Source organism: Mixophyes fleayi, chromosome 2, assembly GCF_038048845.1.
Source record: "Mixophyes fleayi isolate aMixFle1 chromosome 2, aMixFle1.hap1, whole genome shotgun sequence".
NCBI classification, from domain to species: domain Eukaryota; kingdom Metazoa; phylum Chordata; class Amphibia; order Anura; family Limnodynastidae; genus Mixophyes; species Mixophyes fleayi.
Window position 1 is genome coordinate 263,058,978 of NC_134403.1, and position 24,987 is coordinate 263,083,964.

The 24,987-nt window shown below is 41.5% G+C and overlaps 1 protein-coding gene and 1 long non-coding RNA gene across 3 annotated transcripts in view; one reads left to right on the forward strand and one right to left on the reverse strand.

Annotated features, from left to right (window-relative positions):
- The window catches only part of LOC142138943 (uncharacterized), a 40,531-nt gene extending 37,052 nt beyond the window's left edge, over positions 1–3,479 (forward strand). Inside the window, exons 2-3 of the long non-coding RNA XR_012688132.1 lie at positions 1,556–1,726; positions 2,671–3,479. This is a non-coding gene — a long non-coding RNA (uncharacterized LOC142138943). The remainder of the gene's footprint in view (positions 1–1,555; positions 1,727–2,670) is intronic.
- The window catches only part of PIK3C2B (phosphatidylinositol-4-phosphate 3-kinase catalytic subunit type 2 beta), a 114,730-nt gene that overhangs the window by 7,600 nt on the left and 82,143 nt on the right, over positions 1–24,987 (reverse strand). For both annotated transcript variants that reach the window (XM_075196085.1, XM_075196084.1), the window contains exons 16-30: positions 24,095–24,283; positions 23,887–23,980; positions 22,840–22,934; positions 22,569–22,749; positions 21,664–21,771; positions 20,319–20,411; positions 18,633–18,762; positions 17,010–17,146; positions 15,608–15,777; positions 15,139–15,295; positions 13,909–14,018; positions 7,042–7,243; positions 5,977–6,101; positions 3,528–3,645; positions 38–119 (exon numbers count right to left, since the gene is read on the reverse strand). In XM_075196085.1, the coding sequence (XP_075052186.1) occupies positions 38–119; positions 3,528–3,645; positions 5,977–6,101; positions 7,042–7,243; positions 13,909–14,018; positions 15,139–15,295; positions 15,608–15,777; positions 17,010–17,146; positions 18,633–18,762; positions 20,319–20,411; positions 21,664–21,771; positions 22,569–22,749; positions 22,840–22,934; positions 23,887–23,980; positions 24,095–24,283 (1,991 nt within the window). The remainder of the gene's footprint in view (positions 1–37; positions 120–3,527; positions 3,646–5,976; positions 6,102–7,041; positions 7,244–13,908; positions 14,019–15,138; positions 15,296–15,607; positions 15,778–17,009; positions 17,147–18,632; positions 18,763–20,318; positions 20,412–21,663; positions 21,772–22,568; positions 22,750–22,839; positions 22,935–23,886; positions 23,981–24,094; positions 24,284–24,987) is intronic.

Here is a 24,987-nt window from a genome sequence, read left to right on the forward strand (position 1 = left end):
AGAGGGAGACAAAACAGAGACAAACATATAAATTCACCTGATGGCCTCTGTGCTACAGTGTTGGTACTGTTCTTCTCATCCCGGGGGAGGGGGTGGAAAAAAGTATAAACCAGATCACACTAAATAAAAAAAAAATAAAAAAATTGAGCTCATTAAAAAAAGAATAAAAAAAACAGACATAAGGTTAGGGTGCAAAAACAAGATTTCAGTTTGCAGGATAGGATTATGTAAATGAGACAGAGGGGCGTGATATTGTAGGTGTGGCTAACAAGAAATACAAGTAAGTTGAATCCAGTCAGTACAGAAGACATTACAGAGAAGAACGTCCATTCAAATTACAATTGCAAGTATGATGAACACTACAAATTGAGGGCTAAGTCTTGGTGAAATCTGCAACAATAAAACAAAATGTAAAAACATGATTATCCTTTTCTGCCTGTTGTCACAACCAGCACTAATGTATTGCCATTGCTGGATGCTGCAGTTATACCTTTAAGGAAAGAATCTCAGACAATGGTACTCCTTTCCTCTGCCTCATACCATTTGCACATTATTCTGATTTACCTTATACGTAACTGGACATTCTGAGTTACAAGTGGTCATGACAGGTAATGCAACAGTAATTTATGAAAATACAAAAGTGTGACCTCACAGGGCAATTACTGTTTTGCGATGTCACATACCAACTGTGCACCTATTCTCACATTTTTATGGGGAAGAACATGAATCTGCAGGCCAAGGTGGCAATACCTCAGATGTACATCATTGTGCAACTCTTGATGGAAAGAGCTTGGTGGATCAGGACAGTCCTTGCTGAGTGCTGGCTAGAAACATGAAGGCATCTTGTTATACACCCACATGCAGAAATTAGATTTTGTTGTGGAGGGTAATTTTATTCATCTAAGATTTCAGGGATGGGGAAGGCACACTTAGGTAAACATTTCTAGTTTAGCATAGGGACAAAGTGATTTTTTTCTTGTTTTTTCAAGTTCACCAAATAAAACGAGCCTCAGCCTCTTTTGCACATAGCAGTCACACTTTACACAGATAAGTGTATTACGTGTAATGTAATAAAAACCTAACAAAAGTGAAGGGGTGGTCCTAATTGCATGTTGGAAAGATTCTGCTCTTTTCCAGACAGAAATTAATGAGGTGATGGAGTTTATTGTAGACGAACAGTTGGGATATGTGAAAGTTTCTAGTGCTCTCTTTTCAGATAAAAATACATGGTCCAAACTCATATGTGCCCTGCCATTGCCATAACTGTGTTTACTATGCTGTCCCCTACCGCTGTACTATGCATTTATTCCCAGCCACTTGGACTGTGTGATTGGCATCCAAGGAAGTCTCCTGCCCCCACTGTGGAAGATGAGCTCTCTTCATGTTAATAAGCACATGAAAAGTGCATTAAAGAGAAGACAAACAAAAATCAATGATGCCATTCCCACCATCAAGTTTCAAATTGTGAATGTCACGTCTACAATTTTAGAATGCCCTATTTCTTGTATATTAACAGCCGCTATCAATACAATAACTTGTGTTTGTAAATCCACAGGGCATGAAAAGAACATGGAGGAGGATGCTTTTCACAGTGTGACTTACTGTTAACAAAAAGGACAACAGAAGTCTAATACTGCGAAGAGGCATTGTGCGCTGTGTGTAGGAGTCACAAGGGAAGGATTCAGCAGTGTCTCTAGTAACAACAGACTCTCTTCATGCAAATGAGGTAGGATTACAGTGCATTGGTACAGCACAAGCAAACAACGTGACAGGTGCAGCTTAGTCACAAGGAAAATGTTGTGAGAAAACATTAGACTCTTATCAGCACCAGTATCAGTCTCTCCTTTCATATCTGTTATGGCAATTGCTGAGTGCAGGAAAAAGAAACTTATGTGAATGCATAATTACATTATATTAAATATAATTACATTATATAAGTCGATATTTAATTACTTTTGAACCCTTGAATGAGGAGATGGATAATTAAAATATTTCCATTTTTATTTATCAGAGAATGAGACATTGACAGTCCTGGAAAAATAAAAAAATTGTTTATTTTTTTTTAATATATTTTACTAGTCCAAATTGTCTTTATATCACCACATTTTTGTTTGATATCACCAAGACGACAGTCAACAATGTTTCACCATAATGTGGCCACTCTGTGGCATTGTTTTATTGAATCTATTGATAACTCCCTGTTAATCAGCAGAACAATCAATATGGAAGTTTGAATAAATACAACACATTGCAAATCTGCAGAGAATTACTTATCTCTGTGAAGAATAACTTAAATAGCAAAACATTATTAAAAAAACCCATTTATAAACATAATATATTTTAATTGAATGTGTATAAAAGTGTATTTCCTATTGAAATGTCAATCAGAAATGGGTATTTGCTTAACCCAGCAAGAGGATTCTACCAAACATACATTTTCTGGATCATTAAATTATAGCAAAATGAACCTTAAAATACAGGAATGAGCTTGCATACTGCTGTTTCAGCCCATGTCCTGTTATTCCATTGCACTATTAAATATTCACATATATGTAAAAAATAAAATCAATGCACTATTTTCTGCTTTCACTATACAAAGATGTTAAACCTGTATTACATGTCTAACAAAATATGTTTATACACTTAAATAGTTTACTCATTTTTTTTTAGGATTTACTACGCTATTTGGGAGCTACCTCATAGACACAAGTGATTTACCAGCTGTCCATACTCCAGAGCAGCAGTCTCCCCATCAGCTACTACCAATAGAAAAGTGCCAGCAGTGCAGAGATTCACAAATCTCTTGCCAGCGGGCGGCAGAATAAACCATTAAAAGGCCACTGAGTGAAGGGCAGGAATCACCGACATTGAAACTCTACTATTCTATTAGTCGGAGGTGGGTGGTTTAATATAAAACTATTATTCATAGAGGGGTTCTTCTTCAAAGGTATCATTAATATTTTTCCACATTGTCTTTATATATATTTGTGAGCTCAGAATTAGTCTTTGCATGCAAATATCAAGAGTACAACTTAACACAGCTAATGATTGACATGTCAATTACACTAAGTCATTAACGTCACTTCCAATAAATGGAATAACTGACACTTTAGAAATCTAAATAGACACAAGCACGAAGAGGAACCGGCCTCCATACAAAACAAGGAAGGAAAATATCAGTGTGTGGTGCTAGTTAGTACACCTGCTTATGCACTGCACTACAGCATATTCTCCCTATGACACACGATTGCATCAGATATACTTCCAGCAACCTTAGCAACTCCCTAGACCATACAGATTAGAATATCATTCTTCATCATTAGCGACTTCCACCTATGTTGGATTTAAGGAAAAACAACAGCTGCAAAGTAAAAGCTTTGCACGGACCCTGACCACAAATCACTAATTTGTTTCGGTGTTAATGAATAACTTGGCTGGAACAAATGCAATTTCATGTAAAATGTGAAAAAATAAATCTATAATAAATCACTTCTACTGTGAAAGGAATGCAGTTTCTATGGTCTCACCTCTGCCACTTGAGGGGGTGCATGGATCAAGTGCCAAACATATCCATTTAATTCTTCCTTCCGACGCTCTGCTGCTGCCTCTCCACGGGAACGGCCAATCACAAAGCGGCTTGGGAAACTGAAAAAGAGGGAAACTCAGGTTACAAAATCCCATGTCAGGCTTTCATGTTTATACTTTACTAATGTACAATTTATTCAGCTCCACAGTATGAGCCTGATTCACGTTTAAACGCAACGTGCACATAAGAAGTGGTAAAAAAAAATAAATAAATAAATAAAATAAACTTATGCGCAGTTCGACCAAATTTAAATCCAAGTGCAACTCAAGATACGTTCCAATTAGAATCTGGGAGTAAGTACGCTTTACTTAAACAGTATTTAGACACACAGAACAGACTGCAGTATACGCACATGCATATACTGTACTGTATTTACATGAAGAGGATTTCAATGCATACTGTGCATAAAATCCCTCCCTAGTTCTCCTTTCAATTGTGCATGCACTTGCGTTCATTAGCGTTGGCTATGCACAGAAATGAACCTATTTCATGCAAGATATGTCACACAAATTGACATACATCAAACACCACTTTACAAATGAAGTACATGTATATAACGGCAAGCAAAGTTACATACAAAAACAATACCACTTGAGGAAACATAAATATAGTAAACTGCTACCCCTGTGTTCATTTGTATCACTTTTAGGGAACGAATTCTAGAACACAAGAAAGGTGTAATCCTCCTTAAGATGCAAAAATTATGTAAATTCAAAACCTCAGGAAAAAGACAATGGGGGATATTTACTAACAGAATGCAAGCGTGCAGTGACCCACAGCAACTATTCAGACAGATGATTTTGATGTGTAACTTGCATTAGACCATTATTTCCCACTAGTGTATTGGGAGAACACATTTTGCATCACCAGAATAGGCTAAAAGAAGTTGATATTGTGCAATGTGGCCGTTAGGGAAACTCTATTCCCATTATTCCCATGGAAGGTGTCTCACAATATGAAGAGGTTGGGAGAAACCGCTACACCTGACTGGTCAGTGCTGAATGCTTCCTATAGGTTATACAGAACAATTGCACTATGTTAGTAAATAACCTCTAGCAGGAATAGTTAGCTAATCTTGCCAGGAGTTATTTATTAACTGTACATGGTATGTTTCCCTATTCAGTTCTCCAGCAAAGAATCTTAAATCTAGAACTAGAAGCTTGCCATGTTGTAATGGGGCAGTGTGCCACGGCACTAGCTGCATGCAGGTTGAGCCTGGCTAAAAGTGGGCAATAACCAATTATAACAACCCATTCCCATCTGTTTTCCACAAGTCATTATTTGGTACCATTCAAAATACGTAATGGCTTGTTACTAATAAAGCTCAGTGCCTAATAATGCTGAAACGCCTATTGCATTAAGCAATAAAGACACTAAAGTCCCCACTATGTTATCAATAAGACAAGTAACCACTATACTAGATCATTCCTCGCTCTGCTATAGTCACTGTTATATCTGAAACAGTGTATGATGCTTTAAAGAACTTTATTGTTATTACAATTCCAGTATATTTTTTTTATCACACCATGGGTATAATCTCCCCATTCCTGGCCCCAGTAGAAATTTTGCAGGTGCTGTCGTTACCCATCAAATTCTATTTAACATCTTTGAGCAGTATATCGCCATTTGCAGATTTTTCTCCACAAAAGCTTTAGAATTTAAGCAACATGCCCGGATTTCGTATGCGACAATAACATAGTCTGCTCATACTAGCATCTTTTTTTACTTACACAGTGCGATCTAGACTCATGAAGGCACCCTAACAAAAAGTACAGGTTGATTTCCAGGAACAGGTTCCAAACCCAGAATGTAGTAGCGCACCTACATATGTGTGACATATAGGCACATTCGTCTGTAATGAGAGGCTATTCACACCCACATGTTGTGCATTTTCATAATGATCTTTACTGTGTATTGACACAAGACAAAACACAGTCGAACATAGTGCTACTGAATGCAATCAATGGATTAGTAGTGTACAGAGTACGACAGTAACAAAGCTTCTCAGATGATTATATCACAGACAACACTTGGGTCACTCCGAAATACTAGACAAGTGCTGTCAAACTCTAGACTCCACAGTTTGGGTTATCCTGGGTGCTGTCTGTGTAGAGTCTAGGTCCTCCACTGGTTTTGGTGGGTATACTCCAGTTTCATCCCTACACCACCAAAAACATAGTGATAGGATAAGTGACTTCTCATTAAAACTGGCCTTAGAGTGTGTGTGTGTGTGTGTTCACATTTGTATGCCCGAAGTAGGGGATTAGATTGTAAGCTCCACAAAGTGCTGTGTAATATGTTGTTGCTATAGAAATAAAAAACAATAATAATGTAATAGATCTTGTTTATTCTTTTCAAGTGGTGATTCAAAGTGTCTGCTTGTAAGTTACCTGGGAAGCTGTGATGATGGGAAGAGGAGCCTCAGCTTGTTGTGCAGCTCTTGAAACTCCTCAAAAGACCTCTGGATATAAGTGGTGTCGTATGGGCTCTCTCGTACCACCTTTATGACATAAACCTGCAGAAAGCAGCACAAATATCCATTTATCATCATTCATTCATCATCATTTATTTATATAAAGCCAACATATTCCATAGCACTTTACAATTGGGGACAAATACAGTAAGAAACAAACTGGGTAAAACAGACAAAGAGGTGAGAAGGCCCTGCTAGCAAATTTATAATCTATGGGACAATGGGAGTTTGATACATGAGATCAAGGTCTACATTTTGCATTTCGGTCCAGTCAGACTGCAAAGGTAAAAGTGATTTGTAAGCTAAATGACCCCGTCACACAACAATGTTGGTCAGGGGGTAGTTGTCCTGTGTGAAATTGTGTAACGGGTGGTAATAGGGTAATCTAGTGAGGTTATGAGGGCGGTTGAGGAATATTATAAGCTTGTCTGAAGAGGTGGGTTTTCAGAGAACGCTTGAAAGTTTGGAGACCAGAGGAAAGTCTTATTGTGCGAGGGAGTGAATTCCAGAAAGTGGGTGCAGCTTGAAAAAAGTCCTGTAACCAGGAATGGGAGGATGTAATGAGGGTTTATGAGAGACGCAGATCTTGTGCAGAACGGAGTTGCAGAGTTGGGAGATATTTTGAGACAAGAGAGGAGATGTATGTTGGTGCAGCTTTGTTGATGGCCTTGTAGGTTAGTAAAAGTATTTTATATTGGATTCTGTAGAAAACAGGCTACCAGTGTAGAGACATACAGAGTGATTCAGCAGAGGAATACCGATTATATACAAGTGAAGGATAATAATTCATACTCCAACATCTCAGACCATGTTATGTCACTATATTAAAGCTAGCGTCTTGTTTGCGAGAATACAGATGGGGGAATGTCTATGACACTAGTACAACTCGGGAAAGACCTAAGTTTACCCTTACTTAAATATGAACAAAATCCCAACTTACTTTGATAGATAAACATATACAAAAAAAAAGGCATTTACTCACATATCCTTTGTTAGGATTGAATATCTTTTTATATCTGGTCAGGAAGACATCACATATCCTCCCATTCATCTTCATTGTGTGAGTCTTTGGTGCAAAGGAGAGAGCTAAACGCTCATCTGAACCACTAAACTTCATCTGTGCCAGATTGTGAATGAAAAAATTCAACTTTGTTGCCACTGATCCCAGACTGGACTCTATGAGACTGGTACAGAAAAACAAGTAAGGAGAGACACACAATAAAATACTCTATTCAATTATGATTTAATAAACTACATTTATAAAAAAACAATTAAAAAAAAAACAGAACAAATTGAGTGCATAATACAAATTCTGCCAAACTGTGGTGGTGCATAGCAAAAAAGAGGATTTATGTACTTACGTTAAATCCGTTTCTCTGATTCCATCTGGGGGACACTGCTTACCATGGGTTGTGGAGGGGAGCTTGGGAGTTGGCACCTAACTAGTTAATTTTAGTACTGCTGGCAAACCCCTCCCCTCTACAATCCCCCTGCCTCTTCCTGTCCAGTTAGTTTTAACAAGCCCAAAGATAAAAAGGGCAGTCACACAAGAGCACACAGAAGAAAAACAGAAGGGAGGGATCGCAGTGTCCCCCAGACGGAATCAGAGAAACGTATTTAACGCAAGTACATAAATCCTCTTTTCTCTTTCATCCGGTCTGGGGGACACTGCTTACCATGGGGACGTTCTAAAGCAGCACCTAAGGGTGGGACTACTCTGAAAGCCCCGCTCGTAAGGCAGTACGAGCGAAATTTGCATCTGCAGAGGCAAATATATTTAACTGGTAAAATTTGGTAAAAGTGTGGACAGAGGACCAGGTGGCTGCCCTGCAAAGCTGGTCTGCAGAAGCTCCATTCCTTGCTGCCCACGAGGCCCCCACCTGGTGGAATAGGCCGTAAGTCTCCCCGGCACAGAACGGTTAGCCTTTATATAAGCTTGCCTGATGGTAGACGTAATCCATCTGGCGATGGATTGTTTTGAGGCTGGCCAGCCTCTCTTATTAGCGTCATAAAGGACAAACAGAGAGTCAGTCCGTCTAATCTGGGAAGTTCTTTTAACATAAATGCGGAGAGCCCTAACCACATCTAACTTTTCCATCGATTGCTGATCCGCATGAGAAGTAGATGAGAAAACCGGAACTATTATTTCCTGGTTTTGGTGAAAAACCGAAACTACCTTTGGCAGAAAAGAAGGAAGGGTTCTAAACACCGCTCTGTCCTCGTGGAAAACCAACTAAGGTTCCCGACAGGACAGGGCTCCTAATTCCGAAACTCTACGAGCAGAAGCAATAGCCAGAAGAAAGAGGACCTTCCAGGTCAACCACTTTAAATCTGCCCTGCTCAATGGCTCGAAGGCGGGCCCCTTGAGCATGTCCAGAACCAAGTTGAGATCCCATGGAGCTGTAGGAGGGACATAAGGAGGCTGTATATGCAGAACTCCCTGGAAAAAAGTCCTAATATCTGGCAAATCAGCTAATTTCGTATGAAAAAATACTGAAAGAGCTGAAACCTGAACCTTTAGGGAGCCTAATCTAAGGCCTGCTTCTAGGCCGTCCTGAAGGAAAGCTAACAAGCGAGGGAGACGAAAGGAGGACGATTGGTATGTCCTATTTTCGCACCAGCTAATGTAGGCCTTCCAAATCCGGTGATAGATGCGAGATGAAACTGGTTTCCTAGCTCGCATCATTGTTTGTATTACACTGGAAGAAAATCCTCTAGCCCTCCAGAGGCTGGCCTCAACAGCCATGCCGTTAAATTGAGCTGAGGTAAATTCTGGTGATGGAATGGACCTTGAAGAAGAAGGTCGTGTCGATACGGAAGATGGAATCCCGGACCTTCCGCCATAGATATTATGTCTGCGAACCACACACGCCGTGGCCAGAAGGGAGCTACTAGAATTACTGGCAGGGAACCCTGCCGTACTCGTCTGAGGACGCGAGGAAGCATGGGGATCGGAGGAAACAGGTATCCCATCCTGAATTCCCATGACATCGTCATGACGTCCACTGCCATAGCTAAGGGATCTCTTACCCTTGCGCAGAACCTGTGAACCTTTCTGTTGTGTCTGGAGGCCATGAGGTCTATGTCTGGAAGACCCCACCTGTAAACCAGAGATTGGAAGACTTCCGGGTGAAGTGACCACTCCCCCGGCATCATCTGGTTTCGACTTAGATAGTCCGCCTCCCAGTTTTCTATTCCTAGAATGAAAACTGCTGATATTGCCGGAACATATAGCTCTGCCCAAACCAATATTTGGGCTGCGATATCCATCGCCGCTGCGCTCCTGGTTCCTCCTTGACTGTTGACATATGCCACGGCCGTGGCATTGTCGGACTGAATACGGACTGGGTGGCCCTGAAGAAGGGATTGCGCTCCCTGAAGGGCTAGAAGAATGGCCTTCAATTCCAATACATTTATTGGGAGAGCCGACTCCTGAACCGACCAACATCCCTGGAGCCGGAGGTGCAGGACCACCGCCCCCCAACCTTTGAGGCTGGCGTCCGTCGTGGCTATGATCCACGACCAAGGTGCGAAGGATCTGCCCACATTCAAGTGATCCTGGCACAGCCACCACTGAAGAGATGTTCTCGCCCTCTTGGATAGAGAAATCTTCTGAAGATCTAGGCGAAGGTGTGAACCTGACCACTTTGACAATAGGTCCCACTGGAAACATCGAGAATGAGCTCGACCGAAGGGAATGGTCTCGAAGGAGGCCACCATCTTTTCCAGTAGCCTCATGCACAAGTGCATTGAGGGTCTGGGAGAAGACAGAACCTGAGAGGTTACCTTCTGAATAGAGGTGATCTTCTCTACTGGGAGAAATATCCTTTGTTTGCTGGTGTCCATGATGAGTCCCAGGAACACCATGCGCTGACATGGAACCAACTGGGATTTCCTTAAATTTATCAGCCATCCGTGGCCCTCGAGAACCGCTTGGGTGAGGGATAGGTAATAGCTTAGGCAACTCTCTGAGGGAGCCTTGATTAGCAGGTCATCCAATTAAGGAACGACCTGAACACCCTGCAGGTGAAGACATGCCGCCATCACTGACATAATCTTTGTGAAGACCCTTGGCGCTGTTGATAGGCCAAAGGGGAGGGCCCGAAACTGATAGTGAACTGATCCCACCGAAAATCTGAGAAGGGACTGATGGTGGATCCAAATGGGAATATGGAAATACGCGTCCTTTATATCTATGGACGCTATGAACTGATCTTTCTCTAGGCCGTTTATCACTGACCTTAGAGATTCCATCCGAAACTTGTCCACCTTTAAGTGGACATTGAGGCCCTTTAGGTTTAGGATAGGGCGAAAGGAACCGTCCGGCTTGGAGACTAGGAATAGGCTGGAATAAAACCCTGTTCCTATCTGGCAATCTGGAACCTAGCAGATGACCTTCTGAGCTAGAAGAGAAGCTACACAATCCTGTATAGCCTGTCTTTTTACTAGATCTCGGGAAAGAGGGGCCTGGAAGTAACGGCGTGGAGCCGGACCTAAAAGGTCTATTTTGTACCCCTCTGAAATAATTTCCCGAATCCAATGATCTTGGGAGGACGCTGCCCACTGTTCGTAAAACAGAGACAGACGTCCCCCCACAGGCGCCCCCTGCAATACAGGGTGGTCGTCAGGATGCAGGCTTCTCCTGGAATTTAGGGGCCTGGCGTTTGGATGCAAACGAGGACCTCCCTCTGATAGAGGAGCCTCTGGAATTGGATTGCCTGCCTCTAAAGGGCTGTCCCCTATGGGAAGAGGCCCCACGAAAGGGCTGACGAAAGGAGCTACCCCTCGGGGTGCGGCTCCTGTTCGCATAAACTGGCAAGGACGTGCTCTTGCCCCCCGTGGCCTGGGAAATAAGGGTACCTAATTCCGGGCCGAACAAACCTGCAGCCGAAAAGGGGATAATTTCAACGGACCTTTTCGATTCCGCATCACCTTCCCAGGATTTCAACCAAAGCGTCCTTCTGGCTGAAATGGAAGCCGCCTGAATGAAAGAGGAGACTGCCGCTGAGTTCTGGGCTGCCTCATAAATATACCCCGAAGCCTCCTTTAAGTGTAAGGCTAGGGGAAGAAATTCAGAGTCCTGTAAGGCCTCAGCTAGCTGGTCTGCCCCTGCCTCCATGGCTCTAGCCACCCCGGCCGAGGCAAATGTGGGTCTGAAGGCAGAACCCGCAGCCGCAAATATGGATTTGAGCTGGGATTCAACCTTGCGGTCATTGGCGTCTGGAAGGGACGCTGAACCAGGGGCTGGGAGTAAGGTATGCTTTGCCAATCGAGCAATAGGGATATCCACCTTGGGAATACTCTCCCAGCGAACCACTTCTTCTTCCTGTAAGGGATACAGGGAAGAGAACCTCTTGGGGATAGAGAATTTTTTTATCAGGATGTTTCCATGCCCCTTCAGCAATATCTCTAAGTTCCGCGGAAGGGGGAAAACGGCTGGCCTTTCTCTTGGCCTTTTTAAAGAGACTTCTGTCCCTGGGGGTAACATCTTCCGGTTCCGGGAGATCCCACGCCTGTCTTACCGCTAAAACCAAATCGTTAACAAATTGGCCTTTAGACACTTCTCCCTGCTCTGAGGAATGACCTTTTTTGGTAAGTGTCCGAATAAATTTCCCCTTCTTCCTCGGACTCCTCCTCAGAATCTGAGAGGGCCAAGAGGGGATTAACATATCTAGGCCTCCTTCTTTTAGCAGGCGGGGTATTTGAGGGGTCAAGCAGCTGGTTAAGCTTGTTCAGCCCTCTGATAAAAGCTGTAGACCATGCCGGTTCTGTAGCAACCAGGGCTGGGTCAGTCTGTAATGAGGATGGTCCCGGCAAACTCAAAGCACTAGAACCTGAGGAAGCCGGGAGGTCTAACTGCGTATTAGCATTACTAGTCACCGAAGTTGCCACAGTAGTCAGCAACTGGTTAGACTGAAGGACCATTTGAGCTAAAGAGCTAACAGACTGTAAGGAAGGTTACCCAGGCTGGTTCCACCGACGGTGAGACTGAAAACTGCTGTGTCTGTGCAGTGGAAGCCTCTGCTTCACATGCCGTGCAGAGCGCCAACGGGTCCCTCTGGGCACATAGTAATGTAACATTACATTTAGAATATGTGAAATATTTTGACGTAGGGCCCTTTCCCTTATCTGTCATATTTATAAAGGAAGGCACACCAAGCACACAGACTAAACAAAAATCTAGCTGAATATACAGATAGATAATAGAGAGAGAGAGAGGGAGAGAAAAATATGTAATGAACAGAGTAATACCAAGTAATCAACTGATATATTTCTAAAAGTTGTACTTGCAATTAGTAAACACCAAAAATATCTATGGCTAGCAGGAGGCTATAGTGTAAACCTGCTAGCCCAGTATTACAACATCAGATATGTGTGTAATTAAAGGTGATACTTAGCCCAAGGGCCACCAAGGGGAGAAGATCTGACAGCAGTCTGTGTTTTCTCCTCAGCTCTGTTCCTCTTCCCGGGCTTGTGCTGGCACCAAAAGACCTGGGAAAGACCATCTCTCTCTCTGTAAGGAGAGGGGGAACTCTATGTATTAGCTCCCTCTTCCTATAGTTCTTTTCCATGTTCTTCTCCTCAAAAACTCCAAAAGAACTTGCATAATCGTGGCAGAGTGGTGGAGACCTCTAGGACAGAGGTCTCCGCAGCGGAAGGTCTCCGACGCCCCCCCTCCTATGTCTGAGGCGGGAATCTTGGTTTTGCCCCTTTCTCCTCGGCGCTGCAGCCGAAATCCAAGATGGCCGCCGCCATTTTCATTATCCGATAACCGGCGCTCTATGCCTGTAATGGCAGCGCCGGTTATCGGGGAGGCTATAGGAGTGCAGCGGTCCATGAGACCGCTTGTCACTCCCTTCAATCAGGCACTTTGTACTTCAGTCCCTGTCAGTGAGAACCGCTGGCTCTCAGCTGACAGGGGAATGCCTGCGCTGCCGAGCTGTGAGTGTGTTCTCTATAGTAGAACACACTCCATCGCTGCCACCTGAAAAAAGTAAAAAGATAAAAGAAAAAAGAAAATTTCTTAACATTAAACTAAGCACTAAACAAAAAGGCTGCCCAACTCCAGGGCACCTAAAAAAAACTGGACAGGAAGAGGCAGGGGGATTGTAGAGGGGAGGGGTTTGCCAGCAGTACTAAAATTAACTAGTTATGTGCCAACTCCCAAGCTCCCCTCCACAACCCATGGTAAGCAGTGTCCCCCAGACCGGATGAAAGAGAAATTCTTTATAAAATATATGTCAATAGCATCTCTTATTACATCCCTCACAATTTTTTTAGTTCTTTCTTTCTCAAAGTGTTAATGTCTGATAAATGAGCATTGTTATCATGGCTCTTAGGCGGCACCATGATGGGGACAGGTACAAGGTTTTCACCTCGCCTCCTGCCCCCCAGCCTGGTCATCTCCCCTCACCATTCATAGAGAAGCAGCAGGATAGGGAGATAAAGTATGCTGTCTTTCCTGCCACTACTACTATAAAGCTGCACTACAACTTACTGAGAAGAAATTTAGAAACGTGCTCATCCCAATAGCTGGAGTTCTGTGGCGGCTATATGCATGAGGGAAGAGGAAGCCTTATTTTAAAATGGTAAATGCTCCCAATGAGCCGGAGCTCCAGTAAGGGGAAGGGCATGTTAGTAAAATGTTATAGTAGGTGGCAGTGCAGATTTAACGCCACCTGCCACTGCGCCAGTACATCAGTTGCAGGAACACCCCGATTGGTATACTTATATTCTAGTTAAACGTATTAATAATTCCAATATTGCATTGCACTCTCAGCATATCAGTCAATGCTCTTCTGTCTACAAGAGCAACACAACAATATAGTGTGTTTATCTCTCTAATCACCGGGTAAAATAGGTGGTGGCATCGGCCTCGGAATCTTGTGGGCGCAGAGCATCGTAGACATACTTCAAATCCTGCAGGTCAGACAATTCTGGAATCCCACACGACAGCATCTAAAAGCAAGACAAACACAGATTAGGCATAAAGTCAAGAACTAATATTTCAATAATTATATGATGGAAATGCAATACTTTGAAAAGCTCAGCTCCAAAGTAACAAAATACAGCTGTAACATGCAGTACGGAACATGGAAACCTTTGATTATATCTCATGCATCATCAAAGCTTTCTATTATATAGCATAATATTAACAGATACCCTTCAGGGCCAACTTCAGAAATCTTGCTGCCCAAACAGTTTGATAATCAGGACAGTTCCTGCTCACCCGCTCACTCTGGGGACTACAAAACAGAGCCCTCATACAAAGCAAAGTCTTGGTGGCTAGTATTTATAGCAGATCTACTGGCTAGTATATAAGCAGACTTCCAATCTAACAGCTAGTATATAAGGCAGATCTCCGACCTCAAGTAGTATATACAGCAGACCTCCACTAGAGTGGCCAGTATATAATGCAGACTTCCATTTTAGTGTATAGCAGACCCTCATATGGTGGTTAGTATACAGCAGGCTTCAATTGTGGTAGCTAGTATATGAAACAGATCTCCAAGCTATTGTATAGCAGACCTTCATTTGCTGGTTAGTGTACAGCAGACCACTATTGTGGTGGCTAGTATATAGCAGATCTATAGTCTTCTGCCTGGTATAACCCCTCCTATGAAAAGTCACCGACTCAAACCAAGCCCCACTCTGCCATTTGTGCATTGATAAAAGGGAAGAGCCACTGAAAGATGTTGGTAACATCTAGCAGATAGCTCTCAGCATTCCAATATTTTCATATTTGTACTGTTTCCTGTCTGACACTTAACAAATCAAAGTGGCCCTTCCCCATAGCAATAAACAAGCAACAGAGCAAAGGTCCCAGGTGCTACTAATGACATAATCAGGACCCGTACCGCCATCAGTTTCCCAGGCTCACTAACCAGCTCCCTCCTTCACTCTCTGTTGGTGGTCCCAGACCCCTTTTTAACAACATAGAATAGTTGATTGTAAATGTGAAATGTCTCATCTTGTACAGTAAATTAAACTGCAATAACAATAATCAATGGACTTGATTTCCATTAAGTAGAATACATCTATCCTTCTAGTTGTGTTGGTATTAACATGAGTAGCTTACTAATCCCAGCAGGTTGAGAAAAAGGTGAGTATGCTTGCGGATGAGATTATACGCCTGGCAGCACAAATCTACAAAGTCATGGAAGCGGCTGGAAGTCTTGTCTCCTCCATTTATAACATAGGCCATGTCCGATGTGAAGACAAAAGGGGCACGATCCCTGCAGTGACACAAAAAAGGTACTTTTGTTATAGAATGGATAAAACTCAGCTGCACGGGTGTATTGTTCTCATGTACGCTCTGTTTTTCTACATTTCTTGTGTAAAACACATGAAGCCTACATGGAGGCTTTCACTTCAAGTGCATGGTATTTCGCTTGTGTCTCGTTCAAGTGTAATAGAAATAAATAGTGATTTCACATATGGTATTTTGGACACTTTGTGCTAAGCATTAAAATAACAGAGTGCATGTACACATTTTTGGCTTGCATGTGATTTCAAATAAGAGACACATATATGTTATATGCACTCACCGTTTTATGTTACCAAACATTTGTGCATGCCCCAGGAAGCGGCCGAAGTCTATGTGAAACATGTGGCCACTGGTCTTCAGCATGATGTTGTCGTTGTGTCGATCACAGATCCCGAGCACATAGGTGGCTACACAACACCCCGCACACGAGTAGATGAAATTCTCCACTGCCTGTGCAATGAAAACATTGCCATGGTTAATGACATATAAGGTGTTTGATGAAGAAATAGGTATACTATATTCATTTGTTTTTTCCTTGCAGATCTTCCTGTGCTTGGGCACTTAAATGTGGTTATAGAAGGACGCTAAGAAAAGGAGGTCATCAATCCTTTTACTGTCAGTGTGGGTGCCGATATTACACCTCATGCAGTCACGCCATATTCTCATTTGTGCAATGCATCAGTTTCCCCGGGAATATTATTATACTATATTATTTATATTATTCTAACTATATTTCTAATTATGTAGATTTTGTATTTTGACTTTTTTTCTGGACAGATCAGGCTTTCTTTTGATGCAATAGTTGAGTGAACATATTTTGAATTTATGGGTATTAAAAAGGGAAAAATAAGCAAAATAAACTAAAAATGATTGTGACTTATAACGTTTGTGGGAATATTAGATAGATAGTTTTGAAAAGCTTGGTCTAAGTTTGTGGGCTAATAATAAAGTATTTTGTGTGTTTGTGTGTGTTTTTATTAACTTCTTTTTTATATCATCAATAGGGGAAAAACTATTTATTTTTAGGTTTTTGCACAGATATGCGCCTGAGGCAGACCAGCACTGAGACACTGTGGTTGCCATGGTAGTCCATCACAGAATTACACATCATTAACAGGAACTTGATTAAACAAACCAAGGACACAAAGTAAATACCAACATTCTTCTTCTAGCCTGCTACAGTGGTTTATGTTAAAAAAAAAAAAAAACACAGCTCATTTTTTCATGGGACTGCTGCTTTAACTTAACTTGTAACCTTCTATAACACCCAATGCTAGATTCAAACTATTAGGAATCAGGGATTGAGATGGCAGAATGGGCTTTGGAAACCTCATGCTGTAATCATAGGCAGGTAACTAGAGAGGTGGGAGGTGAGTGCATCTGATTTAAACTGCATTTTAATGGTGATTGAATCATGTAGGTCAGTGTAGGGCCTGCATGGATGCAGGCTTAAATGTTTTGATCAACATTTGAACCAATACCTCATGTTTTCACTTTGCTAGATACACACATATATGCAATATTAAGGATGAGCGCTGACAACAACTGTCTTTTGTATACATATAGGGCGTTCATACTGCCATGCAGCTGGTATCATATAGAGTATGGGATTAGCAGAGCACAGGCTTATTTCTTCTCAGGTCCTAGAGAGGTCTGTTCCAGAACAGATCATGTCACATCACCTTGTCATACTCATCCTCTGTGGGATTGTGCTTTTTTAACCAGACAGCTAGTGGTCGGTCTTTAAACGAGCCAGTCACTCCATGCTCCACCTGGATCTTCCTCAGGGTTTCTGCAGATGGGATCATCTCAACCATACCTGTAAGAATGGACATCAAACTATGTACTTGGATCTACATAGGTGAATGGGACACGCAGTATGAGGACAAACAACTTTGATAACAATTTGTCACTTATACGACTTCAGAGGACAATAATGGTATTACACATCTTACACAGTTATAAAGAAATTGTATGAATCTCAGTTTCAGACCATCAATATATTTAATTGAAAGCATCATTTTCACTGGTTTATTGTCCAACCAAAAGTACAGTAATTTTACTTAAAGACTTAATACTGCATAATACTGAACTAATATTTAAAACCTTCTCTGAACTTCAGGTTTGCCTTGGGCAAAGATGGCAGTGTTCAGAGAGCAACAGAACAGACACCTTGTTTTATTTATTTTATTTTAATTTTGCTGCAATCATGCAAAGGGAAACTTCCCTTTAGAAGACAGCGCCGCTTTAAATTTAAGCGCTGAAGACGCCGAACTCGCCGGAGTTGAAGAATCCGGACATTAATACATTTACCCCCAGGTCTAAATTTTCATTTAACAAGACAATTGGGCATTGGGCATGTTGGGAATTGTAGCGCAAGCTTCTGATACGAACACTAAAGTGGCAGAAACTGCCTTTCTCCTAGGTCCTCCTCACTACAATTCTACCTTCCACAGACTCCGACAGCTTAATAGTTTTTTCTTTTTGCAATGAGTTTGTTGGGAACAAGTTAACATTACAGAGCAAGAGGTAAAATTAGTGCAAATTGAAATTTATTTTTTGGGGAATAAATATTTTTTATTGAGTTTTACAAAGACACTTGTAATTTTAACCTTGCTTTAGCAAGGTATACACACACTTATATATGCAGCACAGGAGGTGAATAGTTGCATGTAAGGGGCAGCACGGTGGCTTAGTGGTTAGCTCTTCTGCCTCACAGCACTGGGGTCATGAGTTCAATTCCCGACCATAGCCTTATCTGTGTGGCGTTTGTATGTTCTCCCTGTGTTTGCGTGGGTTTCCTCCGGGTGCTCCAGTTTCCTCCTACACTCCAAAAACATACTGGTAGGTCAATTGGCTTCTAACAAATTGACCCTAGTCTGTGTGTCTGTCTGCTTGTGTGTGTTTGTGTTAGGGAATTTAGACTGTAAGCCCCAATGGGGCAGGGACAGATGTGAGTGAGTTCTCTCTGTACAGCGCTGCGGAATAAGTGGCTCTATATAAATAAATGGTGATGATGATGATGTAACATCATGTAAAAATGATATATAGTAAAAAGTGTCAATATATCTCCATTTAGCCTCACACACAACCACATAGCCAGTATACTTCCACACAGAAGTGCAGGCCACCACACAGTCAGAATAGCAAACAGCCTCACATACTCCTATATACTGCTATACAGCCTCACATACTCCTATATACTGCTATATAACCTGACACCTCAATACATAGCCAGAATACCTCCATATATACCATTTCTTTTCAACTCCAGACTGTTAGAAACAGTGGTGAATTATAGGTACCTCGTCCCCGGCCTGTGGAGAAGCAGCGGAAAATCACCATGCGCATATCTAGACCCTCTTGAATCCAAATTTTATTCATGATGCGAATCATCTGCAAGGTCAACATGTCCTGCCGAAGGTCATCTCCACACTGGCAGGGGAAGAAAAAGTTTTATTAACTAAGTTTATTTGTCACCTTTTCAGGGAAATATTATTTTTATATATACATATACACACCATACTTGCCTACTTTTAGAGGCATCTGTCCGGGAGGGGGTGCGCTGAGGGGCATGGCCACACCGGGGCAGCCGTTAGGCTTCGCCCCCTGTCAATCGACTTAGCTATTTTAGCCAACCGAAGCAGGGGGCGGGGCCACGATGACGTGTTTAGCCCCGCCCCCACCATCTTCAACAGCGAGGTCATCTGGATCCGGGATTTTTGCCTGCTCTCTCGGGAGTCCAGGAGAACTCACAAAAATTCGGGAGTCTCCCGGACATTCCGGGAGAGTAGGCAACTATGATACATATATACAAAAATGTACATGAGGATGCACTCAATTCACAATAAGTAAATCAAAACTTAAAAAGCTGTGCATAGTCCATAATTCAAAAAACAGGATCCATAGTTGTTCAACAAATGAACAGACCGGCACCAGTGCGTTCATTGTGGAAATAGATGGTCCAGCATGCTCTGACAGTCACTGACTGGAAGGACATGCAGGGGATTGTTAAACAAGTTCCAGTATATTGAACGGGCTTCTAAGATTCCTGCCAATAATGGGGGAAAAAAAAGACTGACGCTATTTTAAAATGAATTTCAATAGAAAATAAAATGTTTACCACATTAATATACACTAAAATCTTATTTGATCTTTTCTGCCCCTGCCCATAGAGAGACTCCAGCCCTGTCCTGACCAGGTTGTGTCCGATTTCCATAATAACAGAAACCCCGTACTTACGATTTTCGCTGCCATAGTGCGAACAAAATGGCTGCCATCAAAACTCATTCACAACTTTATGGTTTTCAAACATTTTAAACTAAATGATCAATTGACATTTTCCATTTATTCAATTTTATTGGTGTGAGGGCTAACACACAGAAGACAAGTTTAAAAAATCTGTGTAAGTTTCACATTGTTGAAATGTGTCCAATAGAACGCATCAAAGCTGCAGCACAATGTACAACAGTTATTACCGATTATTTAAATATCACAGATAATATCACAGAGAAGCCCTCAACCCTGGCTCGGAGTATCACAGATCTTTATAAACAAATGCATGGTTAGAGCAGCTATAAATGTGAGGAGACTGGTTATAGAGTTGGGCTCAAGGTTAGTTGAGGATTTTGCAACACAACCAATTCTTCATCCAAAATGGCTGTGGATGAAAACACTCAACTAATGTACCTTTTGTGCGCCATCTTTATATGTCTTCCTCAATATCTCAGAGACTGGGAAGCTCATATTACATGCAGTTGCAAATGTTGCAAATGTTCCAGTGCAAAATTCCCAGGCAAGACTTTGAGTCTTAACTTTACAAAAGAAAACACAAAGATTTTATTTTATTTTGTATTATTATTTTTGTATTGATTAACTTGCAAAGCTGACTCATAAGAATTGAGCATTTTGTGCACGGTTTTAGATCTCTAAAATCTAAAATGAAATAATTATGTCTCCATTTTACCCATCACATGGTTGAGGGAAGATACCTTAAATATGATGGGGATGTTTTCTCCCAGTGGGTCCACGTTCTGGAAGGTAAGCTTTAGAGGCACAGCATTCGAGTTGAAGTGTGAACAGCCCTGGCAGCACAAAAACACAACCGATTATTGCACGGCATTTGCAGGTAAATGATTAGCAACTGGCTTTTGCTGGATGACATGGATGGAATAGTGTTTAGAGGGGATGTATTCTGTAGGGGATTCTCCACCATTACTGGAATGTGATCACCAGTACTGGAGGGCAGAAGATGCAAGCGTTCTCAGACTATTCTAGCTGGTGACGGTGATAGCCCCTAGTTACTGGTTGAAATGCGTTGATGGGAGAATACACTGGCACTCGTTTGTTGTATACACTAGGAGAGTGGCGACTGATTGGCATTCTTAGGAAAGAGAAGATTACGAACCCAGGCAATTCTTACACAATGCTATCAACACCTGCCTTTGAATAAACGACTTTCTGGTAGGAACCCAACACATCCCAAATGGGGAATTATATGCTGCTTAGTAATCTTTTGTAAATATATCATATTAATTTGTTTTATATGCAAGTTTAATAAAGTACTTTTATGAACAAAAAGACTCTAGAATTTATTACACTGGTCTCCTCTTCCCCTCTGTCCCTGTCTTGCATATATGGAGGAGACTTAGAGCACCGCTAATCAGGATTATAAGAGATCCCCTGTGTATAATTTGAAGTTGTGCCATAATTCACAGTCTGGTTTTTTTGGTGGTGGTTAGAGGATGGAATAAACATGGTTCCTGATTATATTAGCAATAACTTCCATTAGAACCTGCCATTACTAAATACATACCAACCCATAGAATTCCTAGGCTCTCTCTCTGCCAGCAATCTCCAGCCTATCGTTGCTGGTAGTGTGCAACCACAATGGGTGGGCAACCTCAAAGCAAATAAACAGCTAAGTCACAGTTTATGTAGCTAGGTAATGACAGCTTGTGCAGATAGGAGGTAAATAAGAGCCACTAGTAAAAAGAGAGCTTTAACTTCTATTTCTGGGACTGTTATGCAGTTGCATTTAAAATAAAACACTGTAATATAATCTAATGTATTAATCTGAACATAAGGATTTTTTTCTCGTAAATTACTATTAATGAGTCTTAAAGTACAAACATTTGCTGAGAACAAACTATGTGGAGCAGGTTTATAAAAGGTACTGTTGCTTTACTACTGAGCATCAAACCAATTTCATTACTGAATTAAGGTTAATGAGAATGCATGGTTTGTTAATCATGTGACATGGATAATAGACAGAAGTCCATTGAGCTGCTTGGCCAACATCTATGCTTGGAAAGCTAAAGAGAAATGAAAACATACCTGTGTAACAATGCCTTTCACAAGGAGACTGGGGCTCAGCGGGAGACGGCATGATCCATTCAGAGCGAAGAACTGCTTGACATCCTCTAAACCATTCTTCAGGATTTCCTGTACAAGAGAATCACCGCTACATATATATAGTAATGCCCTACAGCATATACCCATTATACATTTTACACACTCGTGCACCCTCCAGCCCAAAAACAACACAAATAGAGTTGGCCACTTAATGGGGATGTGCACTTTCCCTTTTGTAAAAGCCCTGCTTTTGACATGCTTGAGAGCTCACAAACAATCAGATGCCCCCTCTACGACACTTCCTCCTCTTTTAAAAGTTCTGCCTCTGATCTCTGTCAGAAGATATTATTGCTTACAGTAGGGAGTGTGTATAACTTTTAGGAATATACCCAACCCCCGTGCTCTACCCTAATCCTTCAATCAAGCAGTTTGGTGCATGTTCCCTCCTTGGGGCAGTTTAATTATCAGAGCCCACAGTTTTGAAGTCTAGAGGCTGGATGCAAAAGTTGGAAGACCCAAGCTTTGATGCTGGAGGACTGAAGCCAGAGGACAACATTGAAGCCTGCCTTGGGGGAGGTGTAAATTAAACACAGCACCTTATTGGCTGGCTGCAGTAACTCCTGCCAAATCTGTTTCTATATTTGCTACACACATCCTATGACAGATTTCAGTTTGCCCCCAACCTGAGGTGGATATATGTTAAAAATAAGGGTTCCAGACGAAGGACTCACTTATCTAATTGTCACAATAGTGGTGGAAAGCGGACATTAACTGGTGATAAGGAATGCTTTAAAAGGAACATTTGCTCTTTAACATCTTATAGAAAAAAAAACACCCAGCATGCCTAATATGGTAGTTCAGTATAAAAATCAGTCCCTAACACTTACTGGTCTGGCTGATGGAGCTCCCTCTCGGACCTTCTGAGCCAATTTAGTTAGTGTGTTCACCAGCCAGCACTGACGATCGAACTCCTCTCTCAGACCTTTTCCACAACAGCAAAGGAGAGCAGCAAGCAGGTACTGATAGCGAATACTGAACTGAGAATCCTTCAGACAATCCTTTAACAACCTGTGTGTTGTATTTATATTTTCAACATAACTATATACAATATCAAAATACATATATACACATACACACATATATATATTTTAAACTCACCAGAAGAAGTAGTGAGTGATCCTAAGGTCACAAATGGCTCTTTTCAGTAGGAACCTGACAAGTGGGCTATCCAGGTAACACTCATATTTTAAAGCCTGATTTGTAAAGAAACGAGAGATAGAGGTATTAAAATAATAATAATAAAAAAAAACACACTCAAACATTTCAAAACATTCTCCAAGGGGATTTACAAGCATATTGTAAAATTAGTACTATGCTATAATAAATATACACTATGCAATTTTGCACCTTGACAAAACCATGTTGCACTATAGAGGGTGGGGAAGCAAATTTAAACTTGGCAGACAGATTTAGGAGTGGGGAGCGTCCTAGCTCTTCTCTAATTGTGGTGTAAAAATAAAGCTTGTAGCAAGTATTTGCTACATGCAAATCAAGGCAGTATTTTCCCAACATGCCATAAAAATTCCATTTATACTTAACAGTTAACTCGCAACATGGTTTGTTCAGGTGCAGGCCTGACATCCTTTGCTGGATTTGCCAGTAACTCTAAATGAGTCTCTATAGCAGACCTGGCCAACATGTGGCTCTCCAGGTGTTGTGAAACTACAAGCCCCAGAATGCTTTTCCAGTCGATAGCCAGTCGATAACTGGAAGGGCATGCTGGGACTTGTAGTTTCACACCACCTGGAGAGCCAAAGGTTGGCCAGGCCTGCTCTATACTTTCACTCCCTTAATCACTTGTATCTAGCTATTACAGTTATAGCATTGATCACTGATCACTTGTTAGTAGCCTCCTTTAATTTTGTCAACCGATAATGTTAATGCTTTGTGAATATATTTAAAAAAAACCTCAGTGGGCGCACGCTAAAGATTGTTTGGTTTTCCATCAATGTACCTAGATGGTCGTCCCAGCCCACCTACTCTCCACTCTTGGGAGATGCATCCAAAAAACTAAAATTGCGAATGTTACATCAAAGCCCAACCTCCTACTACTTTAGAACTACCTCTTTCATTAAACTGAATGTTCCATTTTTGACTAAAATACTGCCTGGTTTAGCATCAACTAGAGAGTGGGAATCAGATCACCTGCACAAGCTGTGGAAGGTAATCCAGAAGCTCAGCATCAGATATGGAATCAATCCACTGCACAGCTGTACGTCTCACTTCTTGATCTGGAAATCTGGTTAAAAATAAAGTGAGTCAGAACAGAATGAATATTTTAGAACTAGTAGCCAAACTTCATTGATAAGGCAGACTAAATCTGGTGCCTGCTTGGGGTTTATCTTGTACATACGTGGCATGAAGCAGACCCAGGGCATCCTGGTGTTTCATATGGGTCCACTGGCCCAGTAGAGCGTAGATGTCTGGCAGACATGCCCACTGCCAATTAGGTGCACTGGCCAACACCAATGGAAGGGAGCTAATCTCAGAGTGACAGTAATAACGCATCTCCCACAATCTTTTCTTATCCACGTCTGTCAGCCTGAAAACCAAGAAAACACAAGGAAATGTAATTCACTGCATGATAAATACTTACAATCTTTCCCTAGTTTGACCCAAGTCACAATGCCATATTGCATCTACATAAATTGTCACATCATATTATACTGTTAATAACCCAGATCACTTGAGCATGGAGAGGAAACTACTTCATGTCATGTGTTTTAAAGTGACGATAATGAAACACTATACTCAATAATGAACAAAGAAATACTAAAATACAATACTAGTAGAGCAAGAAGACATAACAGCCCTGAACAGTGAATGGCCGAGCATGGGGAGATCAAATGTCTCATAATAAAATCTCTCAAATTTACCAGAGTTTACAACACCAGATGCTCTTGTAAGCAGATTTTGTTAATTCGAATTAGAACCTGATCCATGAGAAGTTGGAAAACTTCATAAAGTGTAATTCGTTAATGGCTTGTACATACATTTCTGCCTGCCTTTATGGTCTTCTGCTATTGAACAAATAATATTTCACTGCCTTGATTGCAAGTTCTAAACATCCATCTTAAAAAGTTGAATCGACTTCCTCATATGACTGGCTGTACCAAGCAAATTTTCCCCATCTCTTTGCTCGGATCAAGCAAGGCAGGGCTATATCATCTCATGGCTGGGGGAGGATCATTGGCGTTAAGATGAACCTGACACCATTTTTCAGGATTTTCAATCTTCTTTTTTGTT